Raw genomic sequence first — 20022 nt, forward strand, 5'->3', positions numbered from 1 at the left:
CGGTGGGCACAACATCCGCGTCTCTGGCACTCCTCTGGGACCGCCACTGTTCCCCCCCCCCCCATCCCTCTCCTGATCCTTCCCTCAATGGCCAGCTCCTCCCCTCGACGGCGAGGAGGGGGGCGTCAGGGGGCGTGGCGCCGTGCGGGCGGAGGGGAGGGGGCGTCGGGGGCGTGGCTTGGCGGCCGCGGTAGCGCGCGAGGGCTCGGAGGTACGGGGCGCGCGCGGCTCCAGCTCGGGACGCCTCGGGCTCGGGCTGCGGCTGCTGCAGCGGCCCCCGCTCTCCGGTCCGTGCGCCTTGAATCTCGCTGCGCCCCTGCCGCCCGCTACGATGGGAGCCCGCCCGCGACCTCTGCTCAGTACTCTGCTGTTGCCGCTGCTGGCCGGTGAGTCTCCCGAGAACCAGGGGTACCGAGCTAGGCTTTGAGAAGCGCGGTAGTCCCGGGAGCTGGAAGGGCCCTGAAGAGGTGGGCTGGGCGATTGGGGCAGTGGAGAGTCTCGCTGGGAGTTTGGGGATCCGGGGTTGGCGACACCCCCGTGCGCGCGCGGTGCCCTGGGGCGCGGGGACGCGTTTGCTGCGAGTTCTCCCGGCCGGTCTGCCCGCCCGATCCTAGAGTTTGCTCGAGCGTTGTCCGGAGTCGCCAGCTCCCGAGCCCTGCTGGGGAGCTCCTTTTTGGGGAACAGCGCCCTCCCATACCGTGAGAGGGTGCCGACACCCTGGGAGGGTCCCGGGCCTTGGAGCCCAGGTGAGGGAGACCGGCCTGAGTCCCGATCCCGACCGACCTGACCTAGGGCGCGCCTGGCGCGGAGCTTTGTTACCTATACCGGCCCGATGCGCCCGGCTCTCTCCCGGAAAGTTCCGGGGCAAAGCTGGAACCCCAGATGGCCCTGCCCGTGAGGGCAGGTTAGACTGAGGGGTGGCTCATCTCCTCCAACTAGGCCCGAGCCTTGAGCCCACTCGGTGCCAGGGTCGTATCCCGGGAGCGGAGGGTCCCAGGCTGTAGTAGTGACTAATGTGTTGAAGGCCTCTGCCAAAATCGGGCATGGCCGGCTTGCCAAGGTGCGGACGGGCTTTGCTCTGCTGTTTCCTGGATTTCCATCCTGTCGGTGCTCTGGGAGGAAAGAAATATCTGTCTTCCGAAGGGCAGAAAGGCAAAAAAGCTCAACTCTGGCTTTTAGTGGAGGGCCTATGTACTTTGATGAGGGTGTGGCCCACGTCTCCAGGGCAAACAAGGGGCACCACATCCTGCAGATTATTAGTTCCTGGCTGATCACACCTGAGAGTCAGTCACCACTAAAGGTGTTGGAAGTGATTTAACCGGAAATCGCCACGCTACTCAAATAACGCATTCTGCTGGTCCCAGTCAGCAAGGACCAAATGACGGCTCCTCACCTTACCAGACAACAACCCCTTCTGTGGTGTTCCGCCAAACAGCCCTCTTTAGGGGAGACATTCTGCCCATTCCTTTAAAGAGTGCCAGTCTGGCGGGCAGGGGCAGGGAATTGTCTGCTGTCATCTCCCTGACCAGTTGTTGAGGGTTTAGGGGCCAGAGAATGAAAGTCTATCCCACTCCAGTTATTAAAAAAAAACAAGAGGTAAGCAGAGTCCAGAAAGAACCCGTCCTGGGAATTCCTAGCTGGTGTTCTGTATATGTGTGGTAGTTACTGCTCATGGCGAAGTCCCACATCTGCTCCCGGAGGAAGTATGGAAGTTTTTTTTTTTTTTTCTTCTTCTTTTAAACACAGCCAGGATGAGGGTGCAGCCATATGGGCAAGCAGCTCCAGCTCACAGGCCTCCTGGGCTGCCTGGTGGGTTTTGATGTGTGGCTCCGCTGGCTGTGCCTGTCTTTGCTCCTGTGGTTCATCTTTATGAAGTCTGATGAACATGGGGCCCTGGCCACACCAGTTGCTGAATTTCTTCTGTGAGGACTCTGAACATCAGTGATGGGTGTCCTGGGGAGGGGGTGTGTGAGCCGGAAGTTGGACTGGAGGGAGTTGGGAGTATCTTGTGCTCTGCAAAGAAACATTTTAATGAGGGCCTTAAATCAGTTCTAGCAAACGTGCCTTGGTGTGGAACCTGTCCCTGTGCTGTGGCGCCTGCTGTTCTGGGGAAGTCCAGGGGCTCTGCCCACCCCAGATGCATGTCTTCAGGGGGGGCAAGGATTTCTTTAATAGATCACAGTACGTTTTTCCTTCTTGTTTAACAGTGTCATTAACTGAAGTTGTAGGCAGACCTCGATGTTAATAAGGCTGGGGCTAGGGACCTAGCCTGGTCAGATTTGTGGATTAAACCATTTTGAAGTTTGGGTAATGAAGCTGTAAATGTCTGAGTTGCTTTCCAAACCTTGAGATCCCTGGTGTGATAAATACCCGGTGGAGGAAGAGAAGGCTTAAGGTTTGGAAGTAGAATCCCCCCTCCACCCCCGCAACTGCCATTTTTGAAGACAGAGTCTTTTTATATGTTCTCAGACTGGCCCTAGACTCATTGTGCAACCCTCTCTGGACTAGAACTCATGATTCTCCCGCCTCAGCCTCCTGAGTGGTGAGACTAGAGAATAGGAGGTCCACACCTGGCCAAACCCGGGATTCTTTTCTGTGTTGTTGTTAAATTATTTGTTACATTTATTTGTGTGTATATGTGCACATGTGGTTACATATGTCACGGCGTGCTTGTGGAGGTCAGAAGACTGGAATCTGTTCTTTCCTTTTACTATGTGGGTTCCAGGGACGACACTCAATCTGTCATGCTTGGTGGCAGGTACCTCTCCCTGCTAACCCACCTTTGGCCGGATGTAATTTGTACCTGCTCCTCTTTCCCGTCCTGGTCCTTGGATCTCCAGGCTTTTGCATCTCTGGAAACTGAATCCTCACTTTCTGGGATCTGCTGTTCTAGGGACTGGATTCCCAACATGCTGCAGCCTATAATTCAGACCTAGTACTTGCTTTTATCAGTGGTGGCTTTAGCAATGGGAGGGCGAGGCTAACCCTTCACATCTCTCGTGTGTGTGTGTGTGTGTGTGTGTGTGTGTGAGTGAGTGATCAGAGCAGCAGTGACTCATGGCAGAGCTCAGACTATGATGCTCCTGTGATCTAGACAAGTTTCTTTTTCTCTTCACTTTTTCTTATTTTGGTTTCAAGACAGGGTTTTTCTTTGTAGCTCTGGCTGTCCTGAAACTTGCTTTGTTTCTTTTCTAATTAATTTTTTTTCTCATTTATTTTACATACCAACTACACTTTCCCCTCTCTTCCTCCCGTTCCCTGCCCCTGGAACAAGCCTCTGCCTCCTGAGTGCTGGGATTGAAGGTGTGAGCGTGCGCCACCACCGCCCCTGTATTTCCATCTTTACAGTCATCTTCAACAATAAACAACCAACAGCTGGCCTGTTTGCCATCTCCTAAAACATCCTGTGTTCTCCACTTGAGGCCATGCACTCCTGTGTGTGGCTTGCCTCGGCCCACCTCTGCTACTCCCGAGATCCCCAGAGTCTCCTGGAAAGCGTCCTGGCCTGGGCCTTGCTGTGTAGCCAGGGACGCCCTCCTGCCTGTTGAATTACAGGGGTGCCACCGTGCCCGATTTTATTCAGTACTGGGGTTGACATCAAGGGCTTGTAGCATACTAGGCGAGCAGTCTACTGACTGAGCTCCCATAGGCTCTCTCATCCTTGAGATATCGTCCATATTTTAGTCCCCGCTGAATTTCCCCTTGCAGAACTCCTTTAGCTCAGAATCTCATTTACGGTGGGTCCTTACCCAGATCCATTAGAAAAGGGAAGGAAAGGAGAATGAAGGTCTGTGTGTCCTCCAGTCTCCCTGGGGTTGATCTGCTCCATCACAGCGCAGCCAAAGGGACAGACTCTCTTTCCCTGTTCCTGGTTGACTTTTCTGATTTTTGATGTGGTGTTTCTGGGCATTGTAGCCGCCTCTGCTGAGGAGCTGTCCTGCCCTGAGAGGGTATGGGTGGAGAAACGAATGCAGCGAATGTGTGACCAGACAGCCTGCAACTTTGCTGCTCCCAAGAAAGCCCCAAGCCAGGTGACATCGGCATCCATCCCCGAGTGAATAAGTCAGAATCATAAACGGGTTTCTTTTTGTAGGCTAGGCTAATTCCGACCCTTGGTTTTCTTTCTTGAGCCCCTCAAGTGCCAGGAGAGCGGGGCTGCGAGAGCATGCTCAGCTGCTGTGTGCATTCCATGAGATCTCAGGAGTTGTGTGTTGATATTCTTCCTATATAATAGAAGTTCAAAAACTGGGCTTTCCTGTGGCAACCATGTAAGAGGGGCCTACTTTGTATAGTATGTGAAGATTTTAAAACATGCATTAAATAATTTTGTTTCTCTGAATACTTGCCATGATTCATGCATATATTATTTTACTGTTTGTTTACTTATTTGTTTATTTATTGTATTTGTGGATGAATTTGTGGAGGTCAGAGGGCAATTCTGGGGATTTGGTCGACTCCTTCCACCATGTGGCCCCGAGGGATTGGAACTCAGGTCATGTGGATTGGCTACCAGTGCCTTTACCCACGGGGCCACCTCTCCTGCTCCTGATGTGTAAATTTTAAAATTGCTGAACTTTGGGTTTAGTTTGAATTTGATTTTCTTAAGAAACTGATATATGCCAACTCTGGGAGGTTTATAACATTAAATAATGTGAGTTTTAACTCCTTTTAGAATTACTGCTTTTCCTGAAGGCGTTGCTGTTGAAGGGCACTTTTCAGGACCCATTTGGTTCATAGAGGGGAGCTTTGCCGCTGGCTTCAACGGGACTCACGCTTTCATATTGGGAATTCGGGGTGGGGGTGGGGGGTTGTGTGAGTTTGTATTTAAGCCCCCAGAGCTTCTGGGAGTCTCATCTGGGAAGGAGGGTTGACTGGTTACCACTGGAGCCAAGAGCAGTTTAGGGCCAGGGCTTAGGTGTTCTCCTGAGGAAGAAAGGGTGTAAGCAGGGTTGGGTGTCCTTGCTCTCAACCCCCTCTGCTTTCTGTAGCCTCAGTAGCCGCCTCTCTGTTGCTGTGTGCCCAGGCGCTAGCTCTGGCTGGAGCCATGTGGCTGGCTTACAGGCTGGGCTGCGGTTGCGGGTTCAGGCCCTCACTTGCTCTGGAGATGCTGCCCACCCCGCTCCTCCATTCTTCTCTGGCGCCCATCTGCTTAGCAGGGAAGCCCTACCATTATGGCCTGCTGGGTTAGCCTTCCATCCTGGGCTTCTCCAAGTTCACTGCCAAGTGCGTAAGTCACCCCTGCTGAGCCCCCTGGGCCTCGGTGGAGCTGGCGCTGCTGTTGCCACAGCTAATCAGCAGTTGAGGAAGCCCTCTGCACATGTCACTTTTTCCACTTCCCGCTCAGGAATGCTGCTTCGAGCAGCACTGGGGCAGGCTGTCTTAGGGCTGCATACTTCCCGTTGGCTTGCCATGTTCTTGTCTCCCTGCCTGCCTGAACTGAGCATGCCTGAAGTGGGAAGCACAGGGGCGTGGACTTTACCTGCTAGGTGTCCTGCACGGTCCTTGCCCATCCTCCTGGAAGTCCAGGCCGTGAATTATCAGGGTGTGTGTAACCTTTCTCAAGTGAACACGGAACTTCTGAAAATGGGGTTGCAAATTGTGTGGTAGGGATCCTGAGGTGGGGTGTCCCTCACAAGCGTCTGGTGAAGAGCAAGGCAAGTGTGTGGATCCGGGGAGGTAGGTAACTCAAGTTGTTTATTAAAATTTGTGTTGCCTAGGCCTTACCACAGACCTGTCAATCAGAATTATTGGGGGAGGGGCACGAAAGGATTTTTTTCTTCTTTTCTTTATTAGTTTATGTTGTAATTTTTGAATAGCCAATCCAGATTTCAAAGGGTAATTGCGTTTATAAAGAGCTTGCTAGAAAATTCTTACATCGAGTAGAGGGAAAGATTCTTTTACTTTATCTATCAATCTATTTGGTTTTTTATTTTATTTTTTTTATTTTTTTATTTTTTTATTTTTTGGTTTTTTCGAGACAGGGTTTCTCTGTGGCTTTGGAGCCTGTCCTGGAACTAGCTCTGTAGACCAGGCTGATCTCGAATTCACAGAGATCCGCCTGCCTCTGCCTCCCGAGTGCTGGGATTAAAGACGTGCGCCACCATCGCCCGGCTCTATTTGGTTTTTTAAAAGAGAGTTTCTCTGTGTAGCTCCGGCTGTCCTAGAACTCTCTCTGTAGACCAGACTGGCCTCGAACTCAGAGATTCTCCTGCCTCCACCTCCCAAGTTCTGGGATTAATGACAAGCGCCACCACATGAGACAGGTCTGTTCTTTTTTGAGACAGGGTTTCTCTGTGTAACAAACAGTTCTGGCTGTCCTGAAACTCACTCTGTAGACCAGGCTGGCCTCAAACTCACAAAGGTTCACCTCTCACTGCCTCCCAAGTGCTGGGATTAAAGGCGTGTGTCACCGCCGCCCAGCTAGGACAGGGTATTATTAATAGGCCAGGCAAACCTCAAGCTTGCTCAGGCTGGCTTCAAACTGAGTTTTCCTGAGTGTTGGGATTATAAGCATGTACCATCATGTCTGTCTAGGGAGGGAGATTTGTCAGTCCAAAGTGGGGGTGCTGTTGGTCTTGAGGGGCTTGGGAGGAGAATGTAAATGGCTACAGTATCTGAATGTCTTCTAAGGCTGGAGGAGGCTTGGGGCAGCCAGGAGTTGGGGAGAAGACACTTCGTCAGCCATCTCTAAGGTAATGTAAATTGGTGGATCACACCTTTAATCCCAGCACTCGGGAGACAGAGCAGGCAGATCTCATGAGTTTGAGGCCAGCCTGGTCTACAGAGTGAGTTCCAGGACAGCCAGGGCTATGTTGTGAGACCCTATCTCGAGAAACCAAAAAATAACAAAAGCAAAAGAGAAAGGTGGCGGATGTTTATCAGGTGAAGTACAATGAAAGACACCATATGGTTAAGTACTGAGCAGAACATTCCGGAATGTATAGGATAGTAAGTCCAAGAAGTAGCAGGAGCAAATGGCAAGGAGAGAGGAAAGAGCTGACGTAGCTGCAGTCACGGACTTAGACTGCTGTTAAGGCGTCAGATGGGCTCTGAAAACTTGGGTGGCTCTTTGCCACGATTACATAGCTTCTCTGTGTGGCGAAGGGAAGAACCGCTTGCTGACGCTGGAACCTATTTTCCACACTCTAGTCCTCACTACTGCTGCATACCCGCACTGGCCATGAACTGGTTAACCTTTCTGAGCCTCAGTTTCCCTGTCTGTGTAGTGGCATCACCCTGGTCACTGTTAACCCACCCAGCAATCTACCCAGCAATCCTTGAGGTATACAGGGGGCTAATGTCTGAGGAGCTGCAAACCTTTTCAGACTGTTAGGGTCGGTGTCTAGCTCCTGGCCCGACCTGAGAGCTGCAAACCTTTTCAGACTGTTAGGGTCGGTGTCTAGCTCCTGGCCTGTCCTGAGGGCTGCAAACCTTGCCCAACTGTTGGGGTCGGTGTCCAGCTCCTGGCCCGACCTGAGGGCTGCAAACCTTTCCCGACTGTTAGGGTCGGTGTCCAGCTGCTGGCCCGTCCTGAGGGCTGCAAACCTTTCCCGACTGTTAGGGTCGGTGTCCAGCTGCTGGCCCGTCCTGAGGGCTGCAAACCTTTCCCGACTGTTAGGGTCGGTGTCCAGCTGCTGGCCCGTCCTGAGGGCTGCAAACCTTTCCCGACTGTTAGGGTCGGTGTCCAGCTGCTGGCCCGTCCTGAGGGCTGCAAACCTTTCCCGACTGTTAGGGTCGGTGTCCTTGTTTTGCAGCACAGTTTCTTTATTTTATTTTTTTGTAACACTGGGGTAGAACTCGGACCTTGTGATTGCCAGGCAAATGCTCAGAAGGGGTCACTACTGTGCTGTACCCCAGCCCCAAAACCTGATTTTTCTAACAGGTCTCAACATTCCAATTGCAGTTTAGAAATGTAGGCACAGCCACTATTTCCTGGTGGGAACTCCTCTCTGACCCTGTCCTAAGGGGATTGTTACTGGTTCAGGGCCACCATCTCTCTCAGCACGCTGAGGTTCACCCCGGGAGTTGTTATTCTGGCTTCTTGCAGCCCAGAAAGATGCTAACGGTATCCAAAGGAAGGACTTCTGTCATCAGTGGCTCTGTGGGTTTCCCTAGTCAGTGGCTCTGTGTAACAAGTGGGAACTTCTCTCTGCCAGCCCAAGGAGGTGGGAGGTGCCTTGTGGTCAGGGATGGAGGCCTCAAGTAGGAGTGAGGCTCCTATGCATGGCCTCTCCTTCAGGGGACATACTGGCTCTTTTGTGTCCCCCTTCTTGGGAGTAGGGGTGGAGGTGAAGCAGGGAGGAGGGTGCACGTATGCTCTGGGGACTGCTGAGGTGTCCCCGCAGCCGGCTTCAATAGCGCCTCTGTGTGCATTCGAAATGGGTCTCTGTGGCTCAGTGGAAGGACACTCGCCTGCCACACACAGGGCCTTGGGTTCAACTCCCAACACCGCAAAGAGAAAGGAAAGAAAGTCACTGGGCTCCTTCCTTGCAGGCGAATGCAACCCTGGAGGAGAGCGCTGGACTTGGCCTCATTTCTGTTTTGCCGTTAGCACTCTTGCTGGGCGTTTTGAGTGGCACACAATCCAGTTACTCATGGCTGTCCAGTTGGAACGAAGGCTTTGGAATCAGCAGCTCTGTGTCTTTCGTCTGATGACAAAGGATGATTTTAGTGACCTGTACACAGATGTGTCAAAGGTCCTCATGACCTGACCGTTGGCCTGACATATATGGTGTGAAATGGGTACTACCACCTAAAGCCTCTAATAGAGACTCCTGGGTGGGGTCCTGGGGTCCTGGGGCTGACTGTACCCACCCCATGTGTCTCTGTCTGGAGCTTCTGAGGCCCAGGCTTATTGGCTCCTCTCCTGCCGGAAGATTTTGCTGCCTGGCAAATGCAGGCTTCTAGCTTCCTGTGATAATGGCACAGAAGCTGGCTGAGTTTAGAGAAGCAGCTTGGAGCTTATCTCACATTCCGCTCCACAGCCCCAGGCTTTCCCTTCTCTCCCTGGGGACAGGCAATGTACTGACAGCAGAGAGATTCCTGAGGTATTCGCCGCAGTCTTAGATGTGGGCTTTGAGGGTTCCAGCTCAGGATCTTGGGGATACCCATACCTTCTGAGCCTGGGAGACATGCGTTTGAGGGGGTGTTTGATGGGGGAGTTGTTAATTTTTTAAATGCCTTTTTAGTAGTTTGTTGTGTGCTTATGAGCATGGGCTTGTATCATGGTGCGACGGACAGCTTGGGACTCAGTTTTCTCCTTCCGTTATGATGGTCCTGGGGATGGAATCCGGGTTGTCAGGCTTGACAGCAGGTGTCTTGACTCTCTGAGCTGCTCACTGCCTTGGCGCTATTTTGAGACAGTCTCAAGTAGCCCATGCTCGCTTGTCTTGAGTCCACTGTGTAACTGGGGTTGATCGTAAATGCTAGATCCTCCTGCCTCTGCCTCCCAAGTGTTGGGATGACTTGTGTGTTACCATGCCCAGGGGAAGAGCTCTTTAGGTGGGGAGAAAATTGAGAGCCTTTCTTTGAACATGGACCCAGATTTATACCTGGTTAGTCTCCTTTTCATTCGAAGTAGGCCTTGAAGTCAAGAAAGACCTCGTCTGTAACAGCCCCAAGCTGCACCCTACTTTTTACAGACTTGTCTTCTTCACCGCTGCTGACACTGGGTCCTTACCAAGGCTCCATGTAGGTCAGACAAGGGTGGCTTTGGAGGGATGAGTATGCACTTGACAGGTAAACTGAGGCACATAAATGTCTGCTCAGCACTGAAAAGACTGGTAAGGGATAAAAAGTTGAGACCAGAAATCCAAGTCTCTGCTCTGGCTTCCACGTCAGTCCCTGGGTACAGTCATTGTTACCAGAAGCTATGAAATGGAGGAGGTCTGGGGACGGGATTTTGCAAGCACTGTAAGAGGATTCTGCTGCAGTCAGAGAGTGGAGTAAATTTTGTTCTTGCTGGACAAAGAGTGTATGAAGAAATCCCTTCCTGGAGAGATCTTTCGGGTTCTTTGCCACCTCCTCCCTGCTTTGTGTATCAGACAATGGGGTAAGACTTTCAGCGACCCATTCAGAGGTCTGTGTAGATCTTAAATGTTTCAAGAGCTACAGTAAGACGCTGTGTGGTATACAGGTCTGAGCGCTGTGGTTTGCTCTTTGCTCATGCGTCCTTTTCTCTCCTGTTGCTTGTGGAAGGCCAAGGCTGTAGGATGCTGCCACACTCCAGACCATGACTGCTTGCTAGGAGTGCACCTTGGGCTACACTGGGCTAGATACCATATAGGTGGTCTCAGAGTCACTGTGCCATAGGTACAGTGCTCCTAGGCACACCTAGCAGGGGCCTGGTGACTTTAGAGTTGAGCCTTTTTTTTTTTTTTTTTTTTTGGTTTTTTGGGACAGGGTTTCTCTGTGGCTTTGGAGCCTGTCCTGGAACTAGCTCTTATAGACCAGGCCGGTCTCGAACTTACAGAGATCCGCCTGCCTCTGCCTCCCGAGTGCTGGGATTAAAGGCTGCGCCACCATCACCCGGCTTAGAGTTGAGCCTTTTGACCTTAGTGAGAGTCAAGGTTGGACCAAAGGCTCTGACATTCTGGGAGATACAGGCTATGCGCCAGGAAGTTCCCTCCTCAGTTGACTGAGCCTTTGCCTTCTAGAGGATTCTGCTGAGGTTTGCCCTTGGCATCTGAAATTCCTACGTTCCACCAGGAAGCATACATTCTGTGCTGTAAAGTAGCAACTCTGGGGGTCTGATCTGCTGGCTAGTTTACCTCTTAGGAAAACAAAGCCGAACTGTTTCCCAGGCCAGGAAAGGCTCCTTCAGACCAGGGGGTCCTTAGAAGAGATGATAGGTTAGGGTGACATTTGAGAGTCCATGTCTGTTCCCTGCCACCTGAAAACAAAGCCCATTAAAAACAAAGAACACCTTGTCTTGTGGACAAGAAAGGAAGTGCTGCGGGCCTTATTCCAGCCATAAAGAATCCTTCATTTTCCCACTTTGGTTAATTTAAGAGATTAAACCAATCGTTAAACACATCGACTTAAAGAAAATACTTAGGGAGACGGCTGTGAGCGTCCCAGCTGCCCTGGGGAACTTGGGGAGCTGCAGAGGGCCCGAGGAACCTTCTCTCCCTGCCTTTTCCAAACAAGAGGCTTATATTTAGTAAACATTCAGCCTGATTTTGACCCTATTTGCTTCATGGTTTTTGTTTTTGGTGGTGGGAGGTTTGCCCCTCTGTTGCTGTGGGAGAGAATGAGGTCCTCCCATGCCTGCCTCCCCAGCCTTCTTTGTCTCCAGGGCCCTTTGAAGATGGGCCTGCTCTGTCTCCAGGCAGCAATTTTAGGCGAGTCTCTACTTGGGCCTTCCCACGAGATTTCCCTTTTCCAGGCGCTCCAGTGCTGCTGTGAGTGACCCAAGGGGCAGGAGAGCGTGGGCCCGGTCTAGCCCGGGCGAGGGTGGCACCCCTTTCTGCCATTCCCACTCTGCCCGGATCAAAGGAGCCTCCTCAGGGAGTAGGGAAGTACCTCACCCAATAGCCCCACCAGAGAGTAAACAGCCAGGGCCTCTCGAAGCTTTTGAAGCGCGGTGCTTCAGGCCAGGAGGAATGCAGAACATTGCATTTAAGGGGTGGACTTAGGTTTCCACTGCTGTCGGTATTTGCAGATTTGAAACAAATGCCCTCATTTAGCAGCAGGCAGGCCGGGCAGTAAACCGGGCTGTTTCAGGGCGTTTATGGCGGTCACAGGTATTTGTGGAGAGAGGGACCCCAGCAGGTCTGGGAGAGATAGAAGGTTTATGGTTAGGTGGGTTGGCTAAAGATCCCGGCCAGGTCTCTGGTGGAGGAGTGTCCTTAGGTGGGCTTGCCATAAAAAGTTTTGCAGTCTCCTGCCCCTGCAGGAAGTATCTGTCTGGCAGACAAAGAGGTTTGGGAGGGTGTTTATCCCCTGGGGCTGATGCTAAGGGCCCCATCCCTCTCGCTTAGCTGCCAAAGTATCAGGTTTCCAGTGAACCCTTCCTCCTCTCACTCTCTGGACTTGAAAGGATCGTTAAATGTGCTTTATATATAGTAAGTTGGCTGAGAAGTCCCCGCAGCTTCCAGCCAGCTCTGCCAGGAGGGAGGCGCTAGCAAAACCTGTTTCCCTTTTGTTGTTGCTGGAAGTAGAACCTGCAAAGGTGCAACTGAGAGAGGACCTGGTATTTAACGGGCCAAACCAGTGTTGTTGGCCTTTGATGGGCAGCTCACCCGCAAGGGTCTGTGGGAGCACCCGCCCACCCTGCAGCACCAAGGAAAATGCCGAAATCTGTTCAGGAACTGAGCCCTGGCTCCGTGGTTTCTTTTAATAGTTTTTCTTTTTATATATTTGTGGGGAGGGAGATGAGCAGGAAGCTTTGCTTGCCCCAACGTGTGTGTAGGTCAGACAGTAACTAAGCAGCCAGTTTTCTCCTCGTGCCAAGGGTTTCAGGGACTGAACTCATGGCTCACACAGCAAGCGCCTTTACAGCTTGTTAGTCTTCGCTCCATGGTTTCTTTACTAAGACCAACTTAGTGTTCCTCTGTTGTATGATGGAACTAGCAGCCCAGTCCCAGTGGGACTGAGAGAGATGGCACGGAAGGACCTAGTGTGTGAGTGGCTTAGTGAGGGCAGGGAAGGGCTGCCACCGAGGAGGGTGATGGATTTATAGGCTGTTTTTGTCCCCACCCTCTAGTGACTTTGAATAGAAGCTGTTTCCTCTAATCTGACAGGTAAGTAACAAGTGAGCCTGAAAACCTGAAGATTCCTCTAAAGGTGTGTGTTTGTGTGTGTATGAGTGTGCTGCGCACATGTGTGTGGTGTGTGTTTGTGTGTGTATGAGTGTGCTGCTCACACGTGTGTGGTGTGTGTTAGTGTGTGTATGTGAGAGAGAGACACACACAGATAGACAGATAGGCCAGACAATACTGAAGCCCCCAGAATCATGAGATGTCCAGCCAAGGAAATGGGTGTTTCCTAAGCCAGCAAAACCATTTGTTAAGGAAAGATTCAACCTGTGACTACAGTCTTCATTTTAAAAGCTGGGCTGTTCCTGGCGGTGACTGGAGATTCATTCCAGGAATGACTGTCCTGTGGGTGAATTAGGACATAGTGAGAACAGAGTAATTAGTAGACAAGCCAGGGCTTCAGAGAGGGGCTCAGAGTGGTCCAGGATGAGCATCCGGGAGTACAGGGTCTGGAGACCTGACGGCAGGCAGGAGGTGCCCTTGGCTCCCTTGGGTCACACTTGCGTGGGGCTGACCTTGACAGAGCTGGTATTGTCCGCCCTGTTTTGGGTGCCCAATCTATTGGTTAAGGAAAGATAGCCCAAAAGTAGCCCAAAAGCTCAGGAAGGGTGTGTCCTGAGGGGGTCACACAGGGTGTTGTGCACGTGAGGCAACTACTCCACCACTGCTCCGTACCCTCAGCCCCTCTGGAAACTCAGGGGATGGGTCCTGTCGTTTTAGAAAAGCATTTACGTTTGTTTCTGTTGGTTACACTGGGATGGGACCCGGCACCTTCCTCGTGCCACGAGCTCCCAGTGGACGACATCCGCCTCCCCCCTTTTTCTCTTGAGACTGGGCCTCACTAAATTGCCTGGGTTGACCTTGAACTCACTGTTTGTCCAGGCAAGCCCTAATGTGTAATTCTCCTGCCTCAGTCTCCTGAGTATCTGCAGATACAGGCCTGTGCCACTGGGTTTATTTCCTACTGAAATTCTTAGCTTGGTTGAGTTCCGATTCACATAATGAGGAGGTGGATGGGTTGTGGGGTGAAAAGAGAAAGGTTGCCCCTTTTGTCTGAGTGTCAAGACCAGAACGCGGGGCACTTCAGTAAGGCTTGGGTTCTCCACCAAATGAGGGGTTCCAGGATGGGTTCTTTCTGTTGGTTTCAGAATTCTACCTCTGGGAAGGTGTTCCCCAATAAGGGGGTGATTAGGTCACCTGGAAGGGAAGCATGTAGCATGCTGTTCTAGGGCCCAGGACACCTGGGAGTGCAGATGTGTGTGTATGTTGGGGTGCATGTATGTGGAGGCCGCAAGGGGCTGCTGAGCCCTCTGCTCTCATTCTGCCTTATTCCCTTGACGCGGGGTCTCTCGCTGAAACTGGCTCTCACCAGAGCAAGGGTTATAAGTGTGCAGCTATGGCCAGCTTTAAATATTAGAGTGGCCAGCCGGGCAGTGGTGGCGCACGCCTTTAATCCCAGCACTCGGGAGGCGGAGGCAGGCAGATCTCTGGGAGTTCGAGGCCAGCCTGGTCTACAAGAGCTAGTTCCGGGACAGGCACCAAAGCTACAGAGAGACCCTGTCTCGAAAAAAAACAAAAAAAAAAAGAAAAAAAAATTAGAGTGGCCGGACGTGGTGGTGCACAGCTTTAATCTCAGCACTGTGAATCCCTGTGAGTTCTAGACCAGCCTGGGCTATAAAGTGAGTTCCAGAACAGCCAAGGCTACACAGATAAACCCTGCCTCAAAAAAAAACAATAAACAAACAAACAAACAAATAAACAGTTGATAGGTGCTGGGATCTCACGCCTGCACTAAGCCACTTCTGTAGCATTAGGAGAGTTTTAAAGAATCGTGAGCTGCAGATGGTCTGTTCCAATCACAGAGGTGAAGGTTTCCCTGCGCGTTCCCTGTGATGCCCTTGGATGACTGACAGCTTACTTTTGGAGTGCTTCTAAAACAGTGGGAAGTCAGCAAGCCTGGACTGCAGAGTGAGTTCAGGCCGAGACTGGGTAACATGGTAAGACCATGTCAACATCAAAAGAACGCTGAGAATACAGCTAAATGGGGGGCTCTTGCGTAGCCCTGTGAGGTATGGGAAGGTCAGCAGTGTTGAGTGGCCCTCAGCCTCCATGGGCATCGGTGCCCAGCCCATTATAGTGAATGGCACGGAGGGATGTGGGGTATAGCTCATTAGCATGGTGCTTTTCACCCCCTAGCTCTGCCAACCAAACCAACAAGTTCGGGAAAAAAAAAAAAAGTAAAAATAAATGCCATGATTTTTGCATTGGGCCTGTGCAGTCTCTTGTGGATTTTAAACCCTGTCTAGATCACTTCAACTATCTAATACAGTGGAGTCATTATACCGCATTATCGCATTATTCAGAGATATTATCAAAGGACCTTTTTTGTTTGTTTTTTGAGTAGCCTTGGCTGTTCTGGAATTTTCTGTATAGGCCATGCTGACCCAGCCTCACAGATATCTGCCTTCTCTCTCTCTCTCTCTCTCTCTCTCTCTCTCTCTCTCTCTCTCTCTCTCTCTCTCTCTCTGTGTGTGTGCTTGTGTGCATTAATGCTGAGTAAAGAAGCATTTAAGAGGGGCTGAAGAGATAGCTCAGCGGTTAAAGGCATTGCCTGCTCTTCCAAAGGTCCTGAGTTCAATTCCCGGCAACCACATGGTGGCTCACAACCATCTGTAATGAGGTTTGGTGCCCTCTTCTGACCTACAGGCATACACGCAGACAGAATATTGTATGCATAATAAATAAAGAAATATTCTTTTTAAAAAAAGAAGCATTTAAGAAAAATGCAGCTGTCTGGTGAGGTGGCCCATTGGTTAGGAGCACTTGTTGCTCCTGCAGAGGACCTGCACCCACATGGCAGCTCATAGCCATCAGGAACTCCCAACTCCAGGGGATCTGACGCTCTCTCTTCATTGCAGCGTGTGCCAGGCATGCAATGGTACACACATCTGTGGGGGCAAAACACTTATAAGCATAAAATAATAAAATAAATAAACCTAAAAAAAATCTGTGAGGTGGATTGAATCCGCAGGTATAGATTGCTAACGCTGAAGACCCTGTACCTCTTTATTCAGATTTGTTTATTTTTATGGGTTTGAGCAGTTTGCATGGAGGTATGTATGTGCTATACATGCAGGCCTGATGCCTGAGGAGACTAGAAGTTCATCCCCTAGAACTGAAGTTATAGGCAATTGTGAGCTGCCACGTGGGTGCTGGGAACCGAACCTGGGTCCTCTGCAAGAGCAGCAAGTGCTCTTAACCACCGAACAGTCTCTCCACTACCACCCTCCCTCTTTACAATTTTTTTGAAGACAAGGTCACAGGTGAAGCAGGTTGGCCTGACTGGAGCTCACAGTGTGGCCAATGATGGCCTTAAACCCTGATCTTCTTCTACCTCCCTAATTCTGGGATTACAGGTGTGTACCACCTGGTTTATAAAGTGCTGAGCCAGAACCCAGAGCTTCCCACACGTTTTTTCGAGCCGACTCCAGCTGAGCTGCATCCTCAGCCCAGAAGCTCTTTGTGTCTGACCACGCCAGGCTGCAGATCCTTAGCTGTCCTGAGCTCAACTAACTGCCTATTTTAGGTCTAGTGAGCCTGTTGCCTCCTGTACATCAGCGACTAGGAGAGGCCAGGAGAATTTGTGTGGACTTCCATGGATCTCCTGCCAGCTGCTGTCGCCATAGGTGAAGACAGGGGCAGCTGAGTTCACCAGTAGCTGTTCTGGGCCAGCCAATACCTCGGCCCCAGAGACGGACAAGAATCCCTTTGAGCCCTGGCTGGAAGTAAATGGCTTCAGAGTTGCTCTGCAGACTCCTGACAATCTAAGAATTCTGCAAACAAGGTGTAAATTGGGTTATTTACACTGTCTGTGATGCTGTTGTTTCCAATTCCTCAGGTCCCTGGCATCAGTGGACTCCAGTGGGGGTGGGCACGTCCCTAGGGAAGTGCCCTTGGATGCATGATGTGTGGTTACCAGACAGGTCTTTGAGGTGCCTGGGATCCGTCCTTCTTTGAGATCAAAGAAATACCTTTTGTTGCCCCCCACCCCTTCGCACTTTCCTTTCTGCCCTGGAGCAGAGTCGTAAAGAGATTGAGATGTGAGGGTCTGCACCTGGTCCCAGGGAGGGTGGGTCTGTCCTCCTAGGGCACTTCCTGCCTTCTGTCCCCATTGTCCTGAGCGTAGGGGGGCTGCCTGGGCTAGCCTGGGCACTCGAGGCTCCGCAGGACCATCTGCCTGGGCTGTAAGTTGATGAAGACAGCCACACAAAGTTGGACTTCTCTCCAGGCTAGTGTTTTGTTGTTGCTGCTGCTGGATCATTTGCATTCATTGAAAGCAGTGAAGGGTGCGCTTATTTCAGGCCACAGGGCAGGTTTGTGGGAGCCTCGGATATTGTTGAAGTGCTGCCGCGGAAGCCTCATTACGAATTCTTGGGGCCTTGGAGAGGGTGGGTGCAGCTCATTCAGCTTACTTAACTTCTGACTGCCTTGGGCATAGGCCAGCTACTAAAATATGAAAAATGTTTGCCCAGCAGCCTCCGAGCTTGGCCTGACTGCCCTGGCCAAAGAAAACATACCCTTACAATTCATTATGTAGCCTCCTCCTGTGTGATTGCTCCAGGTCCTTCCTCCCCTGGGACCTTCCTGAGTTGGGGGGCACGGCATGGGATAAAGCAGGAAGGTTCCTACACACTTTTAAGGGGAAGTTTAAAGCGAGCACCGCCTGCACCCCGCCCACCCCTCCCCCTTCCCTAGTTTATTTCATGAGTTCCCTGCAGGCTCTTTAGGCTGTTTTGAGGGTTTCCCAATTTATTTATTTTTTAATGTGTATGGACGTTTTACCTGCATGTATGTCTGTGCCATGTGCCTCGTGTTGAGGAGGCCGGAAGAGGGCGTCAGATCCCCTGGAGCTGGAGTTGTAGACAGCCAAGCCTCCACGTAGGTGTGGGAATGGAACCCCAGTCCCTGGAAGAGCAGCTCAGTGCACTTGGGAGACTGAGCCATCTCTGCAGCCCCAGGGTCTCCTATTTTAAACACGGCCACTATCATCTTGGGCTTGTCTGTCTTTAGGATCATTCCTGACTGGAATTTCTGTCAGAGGCTATGAATTTACCAGAATTGCGCCCAAGTGTTTTGTGTGTAAAGAGTGTGAACATGTGTGAGTCCATCTGTAGACGTGTGGCTCTCTGCGTTTTCACCGGCTCCTGAGTCAGCACTGTCATGGTGGGCATGTCCAGATCACACCGGCTCTGTGTGTGGAAGCTGGAGAGAGAGTTCAAGGGTGGGTCATTGCTGGGGAGCCCAGGTATTTATCACCCAAATATTTCCACCTCCATTACTAACAACCAAGACCAGCCCGCGGACAGGAGCCCAGGTTGTTCCAGGTGTGTATTGGCCGGGTGCCCATCCGGGTCTCGCTCCATCTCTGTGGTCGTTTATCTCTCTTTGGGCACCACTTTAGCCAATGAGTTGCCTGCTCCTGTGCGGTTCTGTCAGGTGTGTTCGCTTTCGTTGCCCCAAGTTGATGAGCTCAGGATTCAGGTCAGCCTTGCCTCTGTTTCCCCACAAGCCCCACCCTACCCCAGAGGGTCCCGTGGTTGCTCAAGTTGTTGGATTCCAAAGACCAGAATTCCCACCTTTGAGGGGTTTGCATTTCTTCCTGTGTCATGGAAATGTAATCCCCTGTGCCTGTGCTCACACTGAGGGCCTAGCCAGGTGGTTTTCAAAGGGGTTGGATGCCTGAGCTGCAAGAGACCCCTCCCTGGGACAGACTCCTCACTCCTCAGTGGGTGTTCTTCACAGCCCTGGGATAGAGCCACCGACTACTGTCCTCCTGAGTGTCTTTATCTGTGTTCCCTGCTTAGTCCCATTTTCCTGGATGTGGCTTGGTTCCTGTTATTTCTTTCTTCTTTGGAATTCTGAAAAAAAAATCAATGTTTAAAAAAGCCCGGCTGCTGAGGTGGCTCTGTGGGTAAAGGTACTTGCACCAAGACCGACGACCTGAGTTTAATCCCCAGGACCTAATGGTAGAAGTTGAGAACCAGCTCCTGCAAGTTGTCCTCTGACCTTCACGCATATGCCAGGACACTCCCACACAACCTTCATAAAAATTAGGATAAAGGACTGGAGAGGTGGCTCAGCAGAGTGTGTGCTGCTGTTCTAGGGACTAAGTTCAGTTCTGTGCGTTCATGCTAGGTGCTCATGGCTGTTCGTAACTCCCTCCAGCTCCAGAGGGCACCTACACACACACACACACACACACACACACACTTAAAAACAAAACCTTTTAACCAAACTTGGTGGCACACGTCTTTAATCCTAGCACTTGGGAGGCAGAGGCGGGCAGCTCTTTTTGCATTCCAGGCCAGCTAGTCTACATAATGAGTTCCAGACTACCCAGTGTTACATGATGAGACACTGTCTCCAAAACAGTTCTTCCCTGAGAAATAGTAAGAGCAGGGTAGTGGTTGTGCATGCCTTAAATTCCAACACTTGGGAGGCAAGGAGGATCTCTGTGAGTTCGAGGCCAGTCTGGTCTACAGAGTGAGTTCCAGGACAGCCAGGGCCACATAGAGAAACCCTATCTCAAAAAAAGAAAAGAAAATTAAAAAACTAGTAAGATATGAACTTTGCAAGTACCTTCCTAAACAGCAAACAGATTAGAAGCCCACAGTTGTAACTGGAGCTGACCAGCAGCTGTGAAGAAATACAAAGGGGGCTGGAGAAGAATGGATGGGTACCTGTTAGCTGCTGCTTGGGGACATGGCGTAGAGGAGAAAATGCTCACCATGAAAGACCGAGTGCAAATTCCCAGTAGTGTGTGCTGTAACCCCAGGTGGAGATGGGAGAGTCCAGGAAGCTGGCAGGTCCCCAACCTGGTATACACAGAGAACACCAAAAGACTCTTCTCAAACAAGGATGGTGAGCACTGGTACCCGAGGTTGGCTGCCGACCTCCACGTGTGCACAGTGGCACATTTGCGTGCGTGCGCACACACACACTCAGAGAATTTAAAAAAGAGGTCTGGCAAATGGCTCAGTGGGGTAAGTACCTCCCGCTAAGCCTGACAGACTGAGTTCAAGCCCCAGGACCATGTGAGAAGAGAATATACTTCTGACAGTCGTCTCTGGCCTCCCCCACATGCACACGTGGGTGTGCACACACATAAATGAATAAATATAATAAAGAATTTAAAAAGAAATATATTGAAGAACTGTTAAAATGGTTGAGTAGATTAGTTACTATTAAAAATCAAGTTAAAAGG

At 51.1% G+C, this 20022-nt stretch overlaps 1 protein-coding gene across 1 annotated transcript in view; it reads left to right on the forward strand.

Annotated features, from left to right (window-relative positions):
* Nucleotides 1-199: 199 nt before the first annotated feature.
* Ptk7 (protein tyrosine kinase 7 (inactive)) overlaps nucleotides 200-20022 on the forward strand; it is a 64191-nt gene continuing 44368 nt past the window's right edge. Inside the window, exon 1 of the mRNA XM_057751487.1 lies at nucleotides 200-386. Coding sequence (XP_057607470.1) covers nucleotides 332-386 — 55 coding nt within the window. The 5' untranslated portion in view covers nucleotides 200-331. The remainder of the gene's footprint in view (nucleotides 387-20022) is intronic.

Source organism: Chionomys nivalis, chromosome 19 (genome assembly GCF_950005125.1).
Source record: "Chionomys nivalis chromosome 19, mChiNiv1.1, whole genome shotgun sequence".
In the NCBI taxonomy this organism is placed as follows: Eukaryota; Metazoa; Chordata; class Mammalia; order Rodentia; family Cricetidae; genus Chionomys; species Chionomys nivalis.